The 17,047-nt window shown below is 36.9% G+C and overlaps 1 protein-coding gene across 10 annotated transcripts in view; it reads right to left on the bottom strand.

Annotated features, from left to right (window-relative positions):
* Nucleotides 1-17,047, bottom strand: part of SH3TC2 (SH3 domain and tetratricopeptide repeats 2) — a 297,382-nt gene that overhangs the window by 186,776 nt on the left and 93,559 nt on the right. For all 10 annotated transcript variants that reach the window (XM_053717114.1, XM_053717115.1, XM_053717120.1 and 7 more), the window contains one exon: nt 954-1,049. In XM_053717114.1, the coding sequence (XP_053573089.1) occupies nt 954-1,049 (96 nt within the window). The remainder of the gene's footprint in view (nt 1-953; nt 1,050-17,047) is intronic.

Below are 17,047 nucleotides of genomic sequence, written 5' to 3'. Positions count from 1 at the left end.
GCTTGCATGCGATACTAGTTCTTCACTTTGTAATACCAGCGCACGATAATGTACGCTGGTATTACAAGTCAATCGCAATGCAAACGCGAGCTCCTGTTGGCATTGCTAGGAAGTATTGCGCTCACAAGAGCCCGCTTCCATAGGCTCCCATGGCATCAGGACCTTGCGCAGCAAAGGAGGTAAGTTTATATATATGAATATAAACTGTACATATATATTTGTGTGTTATTGTGTGTATATACACATATTAACACATAAATATATATGTATATAATCATATACATATATATTTACATTGCGGTCCATTTGGTATACAGACAGAAATAATATAAAGAAGCATGTTTGTGTACTGAAATTGATAAAATAAGGAAATAAGAATTCCTTGCAAGCTCAACCCATGAGCTGTGGTTTCAAATATCAAAATAGACTATTTAATATACAAAAATAACCAAAATAAGCAATTTCTCATACATTTTATACTCTGCAGCTGGTACAACAAGTCACTGGAAACATATTAAAGGAAAAACTATTTTACAGTATATTGTCCCTTCTATTATATCAGACACATAATACTTAGTCTATTCCATTTTTGAAAGCAGAAGTAAGATTTATTTCATTAATTACAAAATAGATTAAAGTGAATTTAAAATTAATAAGGCAGGATTATCAGTGTGGATTGTACTTTGTGAATAAAATATTCATACTTAATCAATTATATGTAAATTTTTCTGTGTACAGTGGCTGACTGGAAACTTTTTTTCTCATCTAACTGTAATTTATTTCCCAACAAATTGTAGGTCTGTCCATCCTTGCAAATTATTGTGAAGGGGGATCAGTTCATTTACCAGTGATAAAGCCCCTCTTGTCTCATTGTCCAGCCAGCCCCTGTACATTTGAGTCACTACTGATCAAGCCTTAAAGGAATATTGGTTGGCTTTTAACCCATATATTACCAGTGATAAATCCTTCTCCCACTGCCAGGGAGACAGACTCCGTCCCTACTGGGTTCTCCTCAGCCACAAAGCCAAGCTTTGAATCCTCCGGGTCATCTATGGAAACAGAAAGCATGAAAACTCCTCATGCAATTGCAGATCAATAAGCTTAAGTTACTTCTACAAGGGCTGATGGCTACAGAGGATTTCAGTTATGCTGTATAAAAAATGATGCAATAAATAGAAATATTCATTTTGTTTGTTCACACAAAACTCCTAAAAATATCAAACTTGTTATTCTACTAACTGTAAATACTCAACAAGCACAGAAAAAAAAATCAATGAGAAACAAACAACTAAGTTATTTTTACAGAAAATTGTCTTATTTGCATAATCATTTTTGTAAACACAAATTTTGAAAATATTAAATTTGACAAAACTACAAAATACAGGTAATAATTTTGAAATTGTCCCTACAATCTGAATAATATTGACAGGTGATTATTTGGTTCTGCTAAATCTTGGCTATATGTTATTACATGGGGTTGGCCAATGACTATTCTTAAAGGGACACTGAGCCCAAAATTTTTCTTTTGTGAGTCAGATAGAGCATGACATTTTTTTTTTTTTCAATAACTTTTTTATTGAGGTTATTTTAGCATAATATAGAAAAAAAAGGCAATATTGTTTCAGTTTCACAAGAAAAGGACATTGAATGCATGCTTTCTAATCTAATACAATAGAAATAACTTTACTAACCTCCTTTTATCAATGTAACAATGATCACACTACGTAGATTAAACCTGACAATCAGAAGATCTAAAACTTAATATATCTCTTATACAAGGAAAAGGAAACTTTAATTTAAAATGATATACAAACTAGTTCATGTTGTATGTAACTCGCAATTTGACCAAACAGGGAAGGTATCCTGACATGGGGGAAAAAGGAAAAAAAAAAAGAAAGAAAGAAGAAAGGAAAAAAATAAATAAATAAATAAATAAATAAAGGGGGAAAAAAAAGACTATCTCCTATCTCTACACCCTCTCTCCTCCCGCCTCCCTCACCAGTCTCCCAATAAAACCAACTCAGTGTTTCTGAAGGGGAATATTAAGTATTGGACTTCGGCAGGTGAAAAGATCTTGATAAATTTTGCCCATTTATCAAGGAGAGCTCTCAATTCTCTTTCTGAATGTACTACGGTGGCTTTCTGTTCGATTAAATATTGTTTTCTGAGATAATTTTTAATTTCTGTAATTGAAGGTACTATTATACTTTTCCAGTACTTAAATATTAAGTTTCTGGTTGCTAGGATTATCAGGTTCACAATTTTAAAATCTGTAAACCCGCCATTCCTGTCGACCAGAACAATAACATGGGTCTTTAATAACTTATATGGGATAATTTTCAAAGATTTATTTATCCAATACTCTATTTTATACCATAGTTGTGAGATTTTTGGACAATCCCATACCATGTGGTCTAGATTTGCGGCTTGGAGACTACACTTGGGACATTTATTGAAATTCAGATTAAACCATCTGTAGCCCCTCTCGGGAGTGTAATATGTTTGGTATAATATTTTTAAATGTGACTCTCTCCAGGTCTCGGACAAGGTTGTTTCCGTTACTAATTGAATTGACCTAGCGATCTGCAATCCATCATTTATATTAACCTGGTTTTCCCACTTCTGCGCTAATCTTGTTAGATTGTCATTTCCTTTGTGGGAAACTAAAAGATTATACCATGTAGTTATTGAAAATAGTCCTGCTCTGTTTAGTGATATCCAATTTTCTAGCTTATCCCATTTCCACTTCCACCTGTGTTTATTGATTAATTGCCACGCATAATGCCTAGTTTGGAGATACATGAAAAATTCCTGATTTTTAACCTTAAATTCCAATTTTAATTCTTCGAAAGATTTGATGGTACCTGACTCTTGTTTAAAAAACTGTGAGATCTTAGTTAATCCTTGGTTATGCCAACCTAATAAGATTGGATCTTGTGTTCCCTCCTGAAATTCAGGGTTCCCTAAAAAGGTTTGGTAGACTGGGATTTGAGTATTTACCTAGATATGAGCCCCTATTTTCCTCCAAGCTACTATTATCGTGTGTATAGTCTTCAGGGCTTTTATTCGTTTGGGTACTTTTTGCGGAGGAGTATGTAAAAGTGAAACTGGGGATAGCGGATTTGTCAAACTTTGATCTAAATCGTAATCAGTGAAGTGATTTGATCTAGCTAGCCAGTCTGTTGCTATGCGACCCAGAAAGACTAGATTGTATATCTGGAGATCTGGTAGGGTCATTCCACCTTTTTGCTTGGGAAGAGTTAATCTCTTCAATGAGATTCTTGGTTTTTTGGCTTGCCATATAAAGTGGCGGAGGGCTGTGTAAAACTTCTTGATATCATATGCTTTTAAGAGTAAAGGGAGATTTTGAAATAAATACCCTATTTTGGGCAATAACACCATTTTAAACAGTGCTATTCATCCTGCTATTGATAAGGGGAGATTTTGCCAGCTTCTCATCTGTTGTATTATCAGCTGTAAAGTGGGAGTAATATTTAATGTATACCATTCCCGCGGGTCCGCTGATACAATGATCCCAAGATATCTAAATGATTTAGAGACTGTTTTAAAAGAGTAATCGGTTAGCGAATTATTTTTCTCCTTAGCCATAATAATTCTGATTTAGTGCTATTCATTTTGTAGCCAGAGAAAAGACCAAAGGTCTCAATTATATTTAGCAATATTGGAATATTCTCATTGGTATTTGCTAAGTACACCAAAAGATCATCTGCATATAAGGCTACTTTAGCCTCTTTAATACCAATTGAGATGCCTTCCAGATTTTGCCTAATTTTTGTTGCTAAAGGTTCGATTGCTAAATCAAAGAGCAACGGTGATAAAGGGCACCCTTGTCTGGTACCTTTTCCTAGCTTGATTTTACCTGTAATCTGACCATGTACAATCAAGCTTGTAGATGCTTGCGTACAAAGATTTTTGACTAGGGTGAGAAAATTGTTTGAAAATCCGTATCTAGTTAATGTGTCAAGTAAATGTTGGTGATTTATGCTATCGAAAGCCTTTTCGGCATCTATTGCAATTACTGCTGCATCTGGATATGAAGTGTGAAAATTATCTTCAGAGTTTTTAAAATATTCAATAATCTGGAGCAGTTGTCTAATTTTAGCCGCTGAGCTGCGATTGTTCAAGAATCCGGCTTGGTCGTTATGTATGATTTCTGGTAAACCCTTCTGCAGTCTCCTGGCTAAAATTGATGTAAAAATTTTGTAATCAGAGTTAAGTAGTGCGATGGGCCTATATGATTCTCTTTTTTGTGGATTCTTCCCAGGTTTTAAGATGAGAATGGTGTGTGATTCTAAGAAATTGGGAGGGATCTGAGTGTTTTCTTGATAAAAATAATTGAACAGAGTTGTGAGATGAGGGGTAATTAATTCATTCATGCTTTTATAAAATTCGTTAGGGATTGCGTCTGGACCTGGTGTTTTTTTCTAATTTTAAGTCATTAATCGACTGTGATACTTCTGTCTCTGTAATTGGGGTGTTTAAGTTGGATAAAAAGTCAGTTTCCCCTTTTATTATGGGAAGATTATCCCAGAATCTTTCTTGCGCTACCTTGTCCGTGGTTGATGATGCATAGATATGTTTATAGTACTGGAGAAATGAGTCTAGAATTTCTTCTGTTGAGGTTAATGTGCTCTCTTCGATTTGAAGGCTCTGAATTATATTAGATTGTTTGGCATTTTTTACAAGTTTTGAGAGCATTTTACCAGCTTTGTTCCCAAATTTATACAAATTTGATTGGTATTTTAAATCAGAATATATTGTTTGTGTAATAAGATAAGCGTCTCGTTCCTTCTTTGCTTTTATATATTCGTCCCATTTACCCCTAGTTGGAGAATTTAAATATCTATCATATGCAGTTGTTACTGAGAAGAATAACTGAGTTTACTTCTGTTTGGATTGTCTATGTAGTTTTGCTGTGTATGCTATGATATCCCCCCTTATCACCGCTTTTGCGGTCTCCCAAAGGATCGCAGGGTTAGAGACTGAGCCTATGTTCAAACTGAAAAATTCCTCTAACCTGAGTTTTAACCATTCTCGAAAGTCTATGTTGTTATTTAGATGTTTGGGGTAAAAAAAACGTGAACCCATAGAATTTTTACGATTGAGTGGGATGTCAAGCATTATTGGGGCGTGATCCGAGATACAGATTTCTGCTATAGTGGCTTTTGGACCTGTTTGGAGGCAGTTATTGTTTATTAACATCAGGTCAATTCTGGAGAGACTCTTAGTTGCTCTCGAGTGACATGTAAAAGCCTTAACCTGAGGATTCTGTGTCCTCCAAATATCTTTTACTGCTAATGTGTGCTGTATATTGTTAAATAGTTTCATTTCAAGGTTATCTTTTTTTGTTTTCCTAATTGCTCCTTTATATCTGTACCTGTCCAGGGAAAAACATGGAACCATATTAAAATCCCCCGCTATGATTAAATGGCCCTCGCTAACTTGTAAAAGTTGTGCCTGAAGAGTGTCCCAAAAATGATAATCGATAATATTCGGTGCGTAGAGATTACAAATGGTATAAATCAGGCCCTGAGATTTTAACTTTAGAATCAAAAATCTGCTGCGAGGGTCTATAATGGTAAGCAATTTTTCGTAGACTAAGCTTTTTCCTAGAAGGATCGCAACTCCTTTTTTCCTATCTGGTGATGGGGCAACCAGAGTTTCTGCTACCCAGGACTGTTTTAGTTTTATGGATTCCTCAGTGTTTAAGTGTGTCTCTTGCAATAGTGCTATTGTAGTGTTTAATTTCTGTAAATGCGATATAATGGTCTTTCGTTTTACCGGTGAGGTTATGCCCCCTACGTTCCATGATGTGATTTTTAGCATATCATTCTGTTTCTGGGATGAGCCACAGATCCTAACATCTCAAAGCAAAAAAGAGTCACCCACAGGTAAGTAATAGGATAGAAACTAGCGGTTCGGGAGGCAGAGAGATAGAGGAGAGAAAAGAAGAGAAAAAAAAAAGAAAAAAAAAAAAAGGGGGGGGGGAGAAACAAAAGAAAAAGGAAAAACGAAAGGAGAAGGGAATCTTGCTTATCAGTTACTATACCAAGCGAAGAGAGACCCATGAACATTATAAACTTTATAACAGTTAGGTCGAGGACTATCCTTATTGATGTTTAAAACCATATTCCTCTAACTTTTTCACTGCTTCTTCCATTGAATCAAAGAAAAAAATTTGTTCTTTGTGTTTTATCTTAAGTCTAGCGGGATAGACAACAGTTGCCTGCCAGCCTTCCTTAATCAGTTTCCCACATAGCGGGGTGAATTCTCTCCTCTTCCTGGAGGTCTCTATTGAGAAGTCCTGGAAGAGGAGTATCCTATTACCTTCATACATAATTGGTTGGTTTTTCCGATAGTGATGTAAGTATAGCTCCTTGTCTTGAAAGTTTAGGAATCTTGATATGATTGGTCTAGGTCTACTAGTGTTAGGTGCATTGTCTGAGGCTCTCCCTAAGCGATGGACTCTTTCAATTATAAAAGGTGAAGAGTTTGGGGGAATTTTTAACAAAGAAGGTAAAATTTTAGTCATGAAGTTCTGGAGATCTTCTGACATAGAGGGATCGGGAACTCCAATAATCCTAAGATTATTTCTCCTAGACCTGTTCTCCAGGTCGTCTAGCTTTGCTTGGAGTTTTATGATATCACTTTGATTGTTTTCTATCATGGGTAGGTATGTGTTTGTTGTGTCTTCAATGTCGGAGACACGTTGTTCAACTTCTTGTATTCTTGCAGAGAATTGTCTGATTTCTGTTGTGAGGTATGCTAAGTCTTGTTTAATTTCTTTCCTTAATGATTCAAATTTTGGGGAAATGGCTTCTAAGATGCTGGCTACCAAGTCTTGGTTATCTTGCGTTGCTGTGACCTTATGAGTCTTCGAGGGAGTACTTTCGCTGCTATTCTCGACTAGAGCTTCTGCGAAATTCTTATTTCTGCGGTCCTTATTCTTGGTCATCATGTCTGGATTGTGTTTAGGAGTGACAAATTTATCCATTAAGTGAAAGAAAAACGAAAGAGAAAAAAAAAGTCGAGTGCCTCATGTAAGAGGGCTGAAAGCCCAATTGGGAGGTGATGTGAGTGTGGGGGGAGGGGGGTGTGAGATGGGAAAAAAAAAAAAAAAAAAAAAGTGGATTGTGGTAGGGGAGTGGGGTGAAGGGAGTTAGCCGTGAGTGATTACGTGGCTAAAGTGTGGAGGGTATATTGGGGTAGTGAAAAACCCAGAAGACCAGAAATGGCGATTAGAATAAGAAAATTTAGCGACGCAGAAATTGAGCAGTATGGACCCCTTCTCAAGCCTCAAAATGCCACAAGGCCATCAATGAATATAAATAATATTAAACACTAACCTAGCTGCACCTTCACTGTAAGGTATATGTGCCCCAGCTTTCAAACACTTACTAATCAAATTTACTAGGTGTGGTTAAGGCAGTGATCCTCCCTTGTTTAAGGAAAAAAGAGTAAATTATAAATTACTTTAACCCTCTCCTAAGGTAAGCTATAAGAAAATTAGGGGTTACCTCTCTGGAGGGACCAGATTTGTCTTGAGGGCGAATATGACCTTATCTCAAGTGGTTTTTTTTTTTTGGGTTTTTTTTTGATAAATGTTTTAATTGCATGCATTGAGGTAAAACTCTAGCAACCCCAGGTTAAATTTAAACCCTTTCCCCTGTCAGGGGGTGATTACATAGGAGTTCCCTGTAGATACCTCCGCTTAATTCGTAGACCCTTTAAGGTCCCTATTCCCTCTCCTATCCTACTGAACCAATGAGAAATTAGCTAACTATGTAGCAAACCATTTTACCGAAAATGAACATACACAAAACAAATCTTAAATGTTTGTAGAGAAAAAAAAATAAAAAAAAATCACAAAATAAATACATTGAGGAACTCTTGTGTGTCAGTATAGATTAGTCCAGATAATTGCCAGGAAAGTCTAAGTCAGTTCATATAATTTTGTTCAGCTTTTTATTCTACCAAACAATAACTTCCTTCCCTTTATGGATTAGACTTGAGCCCTCTTCGTTTGGTCCTTGCAAGATTATTTAGCTAAAAGATCCCCTTATAGAATTGTAGAGATCTGTTAATATTAGCCAGTTGCCATTTTGCAAAAAAAAATTGAATTATCAGGGAAAACATTCAGTTAGCATCAGGCTTTATTTTCTTCTTTAGATTAGATTACAGTCTCTTATGCTTCCAAGTTTCCTCAACCTCTTCCTCTCCTTCTCCTCTTCCCCCTCTGCAACTCCTCTCCCCCCTCTACGGTAACATTGAACGGGTAACTCGCACTCACCCAGAGCATGACATTTTAAGCAACTTTCTACTTTACTCCTATTATCAAATTTTCTTCATTCTCTTGGTATCTTTAATTGAAATGCAAGAATGTAAGTTTAGATGTCGGCCCATTTTTGGTGAACAACCTGGGTTGTTCTTGCTGATTGGTGGATAAATTCATCCACCAATAAAAAAGTGCTGTCCAGAGTTCTGAACAAATTAAAAAAGCTTAGATGCCTTCTTTTTCAAATAAAGATAGCAAGAGAACGAAGAAAAATTTATAATAAGAGTAAATTAGAACGTTGCTTAAAATTGCATGCTCTAAAAATTTGGGTTCAGTGTCCCTTTAAGGGGTGAAACACACCAGATTTTACCAATTTCTCTATAGCAGCATAAGAGAGTTAATTAATAAAAATGTCTCACATAGTGATATCACAATAATCAGGTCCATTTCAATCCTTGATGATAAATTTGGTATATTCCTGTTATAAAAGGAATCTGCAATATGTGCCCCAAATTACTTTACTCTGATGAAACAATAAACCATAAACAAATCAAAGAAAATGCTTCTATCCCTGGTAGTTCTTCATATGGTCCCTTAGAAAGAAGAATAAAGTTTACATAGGAAATTGTTCTTTCTCAACCTACCCTAAAAACAACATTTTAGTGTTGAATATAAAATTCTCTGTTTCATTAGAGGATTTTATTTTTAAGCAAGTTTCCTTTTGCACTATGTATTTTTAAATGTTTAAAACACATACGGCTAGATTTAGAGTTTGGCGTTAGCTGTCAAAAGCAGCGTTAAGGGGTCCTAACGCTGCTTTTTACCGCCCGCTGGTATTTAGAGTCAGCCAGGAAAGGGTCTACCACTCACTTCCTTTCCGCGACTCCAGGCTACCGCAGATCCCCTTACGTCAATTGCGTATCCTATCTTTTCAATGGGATTTGCCTAACGCTGGTATTTGGAGTCTTGGAACAAGTGAGCGGTAGAGCCTCTACCAACAAGACTCCTACCGCCAAAAAAAGTCAGTAGTTAAGTGCTTTATGGGCTAATGCCGGAATATAAAGCTCCTAACTACTGTGCTATAAAGTACACTAACACCCATAAACTACCTATGTACCCCTAAACCGAGCCCCCCCCCCCCACATCGCCAACCCTCTAATAAAAATTTTTAGCCCCTAATCTGCCAACCGGACACCGCCGCCACCTACATTATAGCTATGAACCCCTAATCTGCTGCCCCTAACATCGCCGACACCTATATTTATTTATACCTATATTATATTTATTACCCCCCAATCAGTCAATCGTATTGAGCTCGCATTCTATTGGCTGTTCCAATCAACCAATAGAATACGAGCTCAATACGATTGGCTGATTGCAATTATTCCTATTTAGTTTTAAATAGGAATAATTTATTTAATAATAGGAATATTATTTAGTTTAATTTAAATTATATTTAAGTTAGGGGGGTGTTAGGTTTAGGGATAGACTTAGGTTTAGGGGTTAATAACTTTATTATAGTAGCGGCGATGTTGCGGGCGGGAAATTAGGGGTTAATAATTGTAGGTAGGTGGCGGCGATGTTAGGGAGGGCAGATTAGGGGTTAATAAAATGTATTATAGTGTTTGTGAGGCGGGAGTGCGGCGGTTTAGGGTTTAATACATTTATTACAGTGGTGGCGAGGTCCAGTCGGCAGATTAGGGGTTAATAAGTGTAGTTAGGTAGTGGCGACATGGGGGGGGCAGATTAGGGGGTAATAGATATAATATAGGTGTAGGCGATGTTAGGGGCAGCAGATTAGGGGTTCATAGTGATAATGTAGGTTGCGGCGGTGTCCGGAGCGGCAGATTAGGGGTTAATAATAAAATGCAGGTGTCAGCAATAGCGGGGGCGGCAGATTAGGGGTTAATAAGTGTAAGGTTAGGGGTGTTTAGACTCGGGGTTCATGTTAGGGTGTTAGGTGGAGACTTAGGGCTAGATTTATTAAACCCTTACGGCAGCAAGTTCTCACAAGAACTTGCTCGCCGCAATTTAACAAGCAGCGGTCACCAGACCGCTGCTTCCCTAAACTCTTCGCCACCTCTGAACTGGCAAAATTCAATCTCCTCGGTCGAGTCCGACCGAGGAGATTGACAGCTCCTGCCCGCGCGTGATTGGTTGTGCGTGGGCAGGGGGCAGGATTGCACGTGAGCGCAAAATTGCGCTCGTGTGCAATGTTAATTACCTACGGGTAATTTCGCCCCGCCACAGGCGAGCTGAGGCATACAGGGGCGCGTATACGTGACCCTGTACGCCTCAGCTATGATAAATCTAGCCCTTAGAGAGTGTTTCCCCATAGGAAACAATGGGGCTGCGCTAGTTGCTGAATGCTGCTTTTTTGCAGGTGTTAGGTTTTTTTCCAGCCAGCTCAGCCCCATTGTATCCTATGGGGATATCGTGCACAAGCACGTTTTTCCAGCTTACCGCTACCGTAGGCAATGCTGGTATTGAGAGTTGAAGGGAAGGTAAATTATGCTCAACGCTCCCTTTTCTGAGCCTAACGCAGACACTCAGACAACTCTAAATACCAGCGTTGTCTTAAGGGTGTGCTGGGAAAAAAAGCAGCGTTAGCACCGCGGGTCTTTACCAACAAAACTCTAAATCTAGGCGATAGTCAAAGTTGCACTCCTGGAATGCCCCAATTCAGCTGTAGAACAGAATAAGATCAGTACTGAATGGAGCATATGCAACTGACTCAGGAGCATAAGTTTGAGTATGTATTTAATCCCTTTGCAGGGGTTAACCACATAGTAAAAGAAACCAATTTGTTTGAAAATAAAATATGTTTACATTAGAATATACCTTTAGGTCCAGGAGACAGCACTATTATCTGAAGTGCATGTCATATATATGAACGTAGTCAGTGTATACTGTACTTGTCTAAAATGTAGACCATTTGACCAATACATCTTACTGTTTAGTGTACCCAGTACAAAAAGTACTGAATATTTAAAGAGTCCGTAAAGTCAAAATAAACTTTCATGATTCAGATAGAGCATGGCATTTTAATTAACTTTCCAATTTACTTCTGTTATCAAATTTGCTTTGTTCTCTTCATATCTTATACTGACAGAGTAAAACTAGGTAGGCTCATAAGAGCTCAGGAGTGTGCACGTGTCTTTAGTACTCTATGGCAGCAGTGTTTTGCAACATTATTTTTAGCTTTGTTATACAATGTTGCAAAACACTGCTGCCATAGAGTACTAAAGACGTGCACACTCCTGAGCTCTTATGAGCCTACCTAGTTTTACTCTGTCAGTAAAAGATATGAAGAGAACAAAGCAAATTTGATATAAACTGGGTACTGGCAGAAAGCTGCCAGTACCTAAGATGGCCACTAATAGTTAGAGGGGTGAGGGTTAGAGAGCTGTTTGGGGGGGATCGGGAGGTTGGGAGGTTAGGGGGGATACTACCCTGCAGAAAATATAAAATAAAATTTAAAAAAAAAAGAAAAAAACTTTTATTTTTGGGGGGTGGGGGAGGGAAGAGAGCTGTTTGAGAGGGGTCAGGGAGGGATCAGGGGTGGGGTGTGTCAGGCTGATCTCTACACTAAAGCTAATATTAACTCTAAAAGCTACCTAATTAACCCCTTCGCTGCTGGGCATAATACAAGTGTAGTGTGCAGCAGCATTTAGCGGCTTTCTAATTACTAAACAGCAACGCCAAAGCCATATATGTCTAAACAGCAACGCCAAAGCCATATATGTCTGCTATTTCTGAACAAAGGGGATCCCAGAGAAGCATTTACAACCATTTGTGCCATGATTGCATAAGCTGTTTGTAAATCATTTCAGTGAGAAACCTAAAATTGTGAAAAAGTTAACGATTTCTTTTTTATTTTATTGCATTTGGCGGTGAAATGGTGGCATGAAATATACCAAAATAGGCCTAGATCAATACTTTGGGTTGTCTACTAAAAATATATCTATAGTTTTGATAAGTAAATATAAAAAAGGCTCTATTTCTGTTTATATGTAGTGATGGCAAAAATAAGTAAGGAAATTAAAAGTGTCTGTTCTTGATTGCTAAATTGTACAGTATGTAGCCAACAGAATTTCACCATCAATTCCTAATATATACTGAATACATTAAAATGAATTCTCATCAGTCTGATCACTTTAAAAATATAAATACCTATGGGGTGATGCAACTAGATTCTACTCTATGGCAGGTAGCAGGGAATCTAATGCAAATGTCAAGGATAAATCCCTTGCTATACTGGGAATACACAGCCATGCAATACAGGATGTAAACAACATGTTTTCAAGGCAAACTCAATATAAGAAATATGACCTGCTTATGATGCTAGTCTTTACAGTTGATGTGCTAGTAAACACACATAAAGCAGACATATTTAAGAAGATTACAAATCTGGCTTCCTTATACCTAATATGCAGGCTTACCTAAAGACTATTATATGGTTATAAAGGCATGCTTGAAAAGAAAACAAAGCACTGAATACTGTGACTCACAATATTTTGTGATGTCTGTTAGCTTAGTGTCTTAATTAATATAATATATAACCCGGCTTGACCTTTGTGTATTTATTGCTTTTATCTTAAATATGAAAAACAAACTGATCTCATAGAAGCTTAAAATTCCCAAACTATAGATATCAGTATATTAATCACAAAGGTGATACACAATGTCATTTACTGTACTTGAGAATCTGTAACAGTGAACACTATCAGATTTACCCATCCTATGAAATTGTTTAGTCATACAAACATAGCTACTAGGAAAGCAAAGCAGGTAGAGAACTCACCTCTCTAACTCACATACCTAATGTCACAGAACCCTATAGTTATTACTTTAAGCCAGACATTCTCAAACTTGCCCCCCCCCCAAAGGTTTTGGAACTATGTTTCACATGATGCTCTGCCAGCTGATATGCTGGCTGAGCATCATGGGAAATGAAGTTTCAAAACCTCTGGAGGGCCAAATTTGACAATGTCAATAACTATGAGCTTGCAAAAGTATCACAGATGCAATCAAAGTTTGGTCCAATGTGTTGTACTAAGTTCACTTATATATTAGGGACCTCACCTTATTTTACACTGCAAATAATAGGCTGTACCAGATATCTTATGAGTCACTTTCTAAGGGGGGATTGGATTAGTATTCGCATGAAAACCTATTCACAGGATATCATTCAAATCATAAAGGAAAAAAAACAATTTTAAGATGATGAGTTATGTGAAGTGACGCTGCTTGTGTTACCCAGCCCTTGTTCAGAACTTGCCTTACAAAATTACCTTTCCAAATGAACGTTGCACTCTTGCAAAATTGCAATAATTTAAAGGGACATTGTCTTAAAGGGACAGTATGCACTCATTTTCATATAACTGCATGTAATAGACATTACTATAAAGAATAAGATGCACAGATACTGATATAAAAATCCAGTATAAAATGGTTTAAAAACTTACTTAGAAGCTTTCAGTTTAGCTCTATTGAAAAGGTAGCTGGAAAGCCCACTGCAAGTGGGAAATAAGACACTCCCCCACTCCCCCTTCTTTTGCATATGAAAATACCCTTTACACAAACAGGAGCAAGCTGGAGTAGGTAGCTGACGGTATTCAAATAAAACTTTGGGGCTTGGTTAGGAGTCTGAAAATCAGAGCAATGTTATTTAAAAATAAGCAAAACTATACATTTTTTTAAAAAACAAACTTTATGGGCTTTATAAGTAGATCATCTACAAAACATTTATGCAAAGAAAAAAATGAGTGCATAGTGGCCCTTTAATGGTCAATTTTACCTGCTGGAGTGCATTAAATTTCTTGCAAAACATCTTCTTTACCTTTTTCAGATGAAACGGCTGCTTTTACCAGTAGAAACCACCACTTACTAGCAATGTAAACGTATTAATCTCCCAGTGGGATATAGGAGAAGAGACAAAGATTTATGTATTTCAAATAGCTGGTTGTGCCCAGCCACAATTAGCATTTGAATACCTAACTGTGTGTAGACATAGACAACATTAGCAGGTCTGCTTAAAGGATTACTTTCTGTTATAATTTTTAAGCTAAACAACTAACATATTAAAGTTAATAAACATTAATTAAAACCTACTGACCTATATTTTCTCCAAAACAAAGTTTCATAACGTTCTAAAAGTTATATATTTTATTTGCCGATGATGTCACGTTATCCTGCCCACTATTTTCAGCACTGCATGTTCAAAATACTTAAACCAATAACTTTGTGTTTAAAGCGCCATTTTGAAACCTAGGTATTGTAAACGGATTGGTACAGAGCAAAGGATACCCACGGAGTGGATTTGGAAAACAATTAAATTTGCAGACAAGATTTCTGATATACGGTAGAGATATGTTAATGATATGCTATTGATAAAAAGCGTATTTGGGGTAGTTAGTTAGTAACAGGCATAGTAAATATTTACTTACAGTGGCCCTTTAACCTACATGCTCAGTCCATTTTTATGGACATGTCCTTAAAGGGACAGTATGCACCAGTTTTCATTTAACTGCATGTAATAGACAACTTACTTAGAAGCTCCCAGTTTAGCACTGATGAAACGGTTTGCTGGAAGGCCCACTGCAGACTCTTTATACAAACAGGAGCAAGCAGGAGTAGGTATACATCAGCATTCTCCTAAAACTTTGGCGCTTGGTTAGGAGTCTGAAAATCAGCGCAATGTTATTTAAAAATAAGCAAAACTATACTTTTTTTTTTTTTAAAAAAGCTGTATAGGCTATATAAATCGATCATCTACAAAGCATTTGCCCCATTAAGGAAGAAGAAGAGTTGATTGTTTAATGAGCAACACTAGCTATTTTCAATACAAAAATAAACATGAAGGGACAATTGTTTACTGTTTAAAAAGATAGATAATCCCTTTTTCTTTCATGTAATTGGCAAGAGTCCATGAGCTAGTGACGTATGGGATATACAATCCTACCAGGAGGGGCAAAGTTTCCCAAACCTCAAAATGCCTATAAATACACCCCCTCACCACACCCACAATTCAGTTTTACAAACTTTGCCTCCTATGGAGGTGGTGAAGTAAGTTTATGCTAAGATTTCTACGTTGATATGCGCTTCTCAGCATTTTGAAGCCCGATTCCTCTCAGAGTACAGCGAATGTCAGGGGGACGTGGAGAGTATCACCTATTGAATGCAATGATTTTCCTAACGGAGGTCTTTTTCATAGGTTCTCTGTTATCGGTCGTAGAGATTCATCTCCTACCTCCCTTTTCAGATCAACAATATACTCATATACCATTACCTCTACTGATAACTGTTTCAGTACTGCTTTGGCTATCTGCTATATGTGGATGGGTGTCTTTGGGTAAGTATGTTTTTATTACTTAAGACACCTCAGCTATGGTTTGGCACTTTATGCATTTATATAAAGTTCTAAATATATCTATTGTACTTATATTTGCCATAAGTCAGGTTCATGTATTTCCTTTTGCAGATTGTCAGTTTCATATTTGGGGAAAGTTAATATTAAGAAATATTTTTCTTACCTGGGGTTTAGTCTTTTTTTCAATTGACTACTTTGTTTCAAATTGCGGGCTGACTTGGGCTCGCGGGTGCACCAAATGCTACACTTTATTGCGTCATTCTTGGTGCAAGAATTTTTGGCGCAAAAGGCACGTCCGTTGATGCAAGTTTGTCATTTACGGCGTCGTAATTGACGCAGAGGTTTCACACATGGTTGCGTCATTAGTGACGCGAGTGTGTCATTCGGGACATGGTTGGCGCCAAAAAAAATTTCAGTTACGTTGTGCGTCATACTTGGCGCCAAATTTTTTTCATTATTTATTGCCCCATTGCTGTTTGCCTCTTGCCTTTTTTTATGTCAGAGGGCTATGCTATTTGCATTTTTTCCCATTCCTGAAACTGTCATATAAGGAAATTGATAATTTTGCTTTATATGTTGTTTTTCCTTTTACATTCTGCAAGATGTCTCAATCTGATCCTGCCTCAGAAGTATCTGTTGGAACTTTGCTGACATCGGTTTTGCTTTATATGTTGTTTTTCCTTTTACATTCTGCAAGATGTCTCAATCTGATCCTGCCTCAGAAGTATCTGTTGGAACTTTGCTGACATTGGTTCTACCAAAGCTAAGTGCATTTGTTGTAAAATTGTGGAGATTATATTTCCTAATGTCATTTGTAATAGTTGTCAGATAAACTTTTACATGCAGAGAATGTATCCATCAGTAATAGTACATTGCCAGTTGCAGTTCCTTCAACTTCTAAAGTACATGATATACCTATGAATTTTAAAGAATTTGTTACTGATTCTATTCAGAAGGCTTTGTAAGAGGTCTTTTAAAACTTCTCATAAAGTTGATGAAATTTCAAATGACCGACAACATAATGAATTATCCACCTCTGATGAGGATCTATCTGATTTAAAAGATCCTTCCTCAGATATTGACACTGACAAATCTACTTATTTATTTAAAATGGAGTATATGCATTCTTTGTTAAAAGAAGTGTTAATTACTTTGGATATTGAGGAAGCTAGTCCTCTTGATATTAAAACCAGTAAACGTTTAAATTCTGTTTTTAAACCTCCTGTGGTTACTCCAGAGGTTTTTCCTATTCCTGATGCTATTTCTGATATGATTTCTAAGGAATGGAATAAGCCGGGTACTCCTTTTAATCCTTCTATAAGGTTTAAAAAATTGTATCTTTTACCAGCAATTTCAATAGAGTTTTGGGAAAAGATCCC

Source organism: Bombina bombina, chromosome 6 (genome assembly GCF_027579735.1).
Source record: "Bombina bombina isolate aBomBom1 chromosome 6, aBomBom1.pri, whole genome shotgun sequence".
Taxonomy (NCBI): Eukaryota; Metazoa; Chordata; class Amphibia; order Anura; family Bombinatoridae; genus Bombina; species Bombina bombina.
The sequence above is the reverse complement of the archived record's forward strand: the minus strand, read 5'-3'. Positions and strand labels throughout refer to the sequence as shown.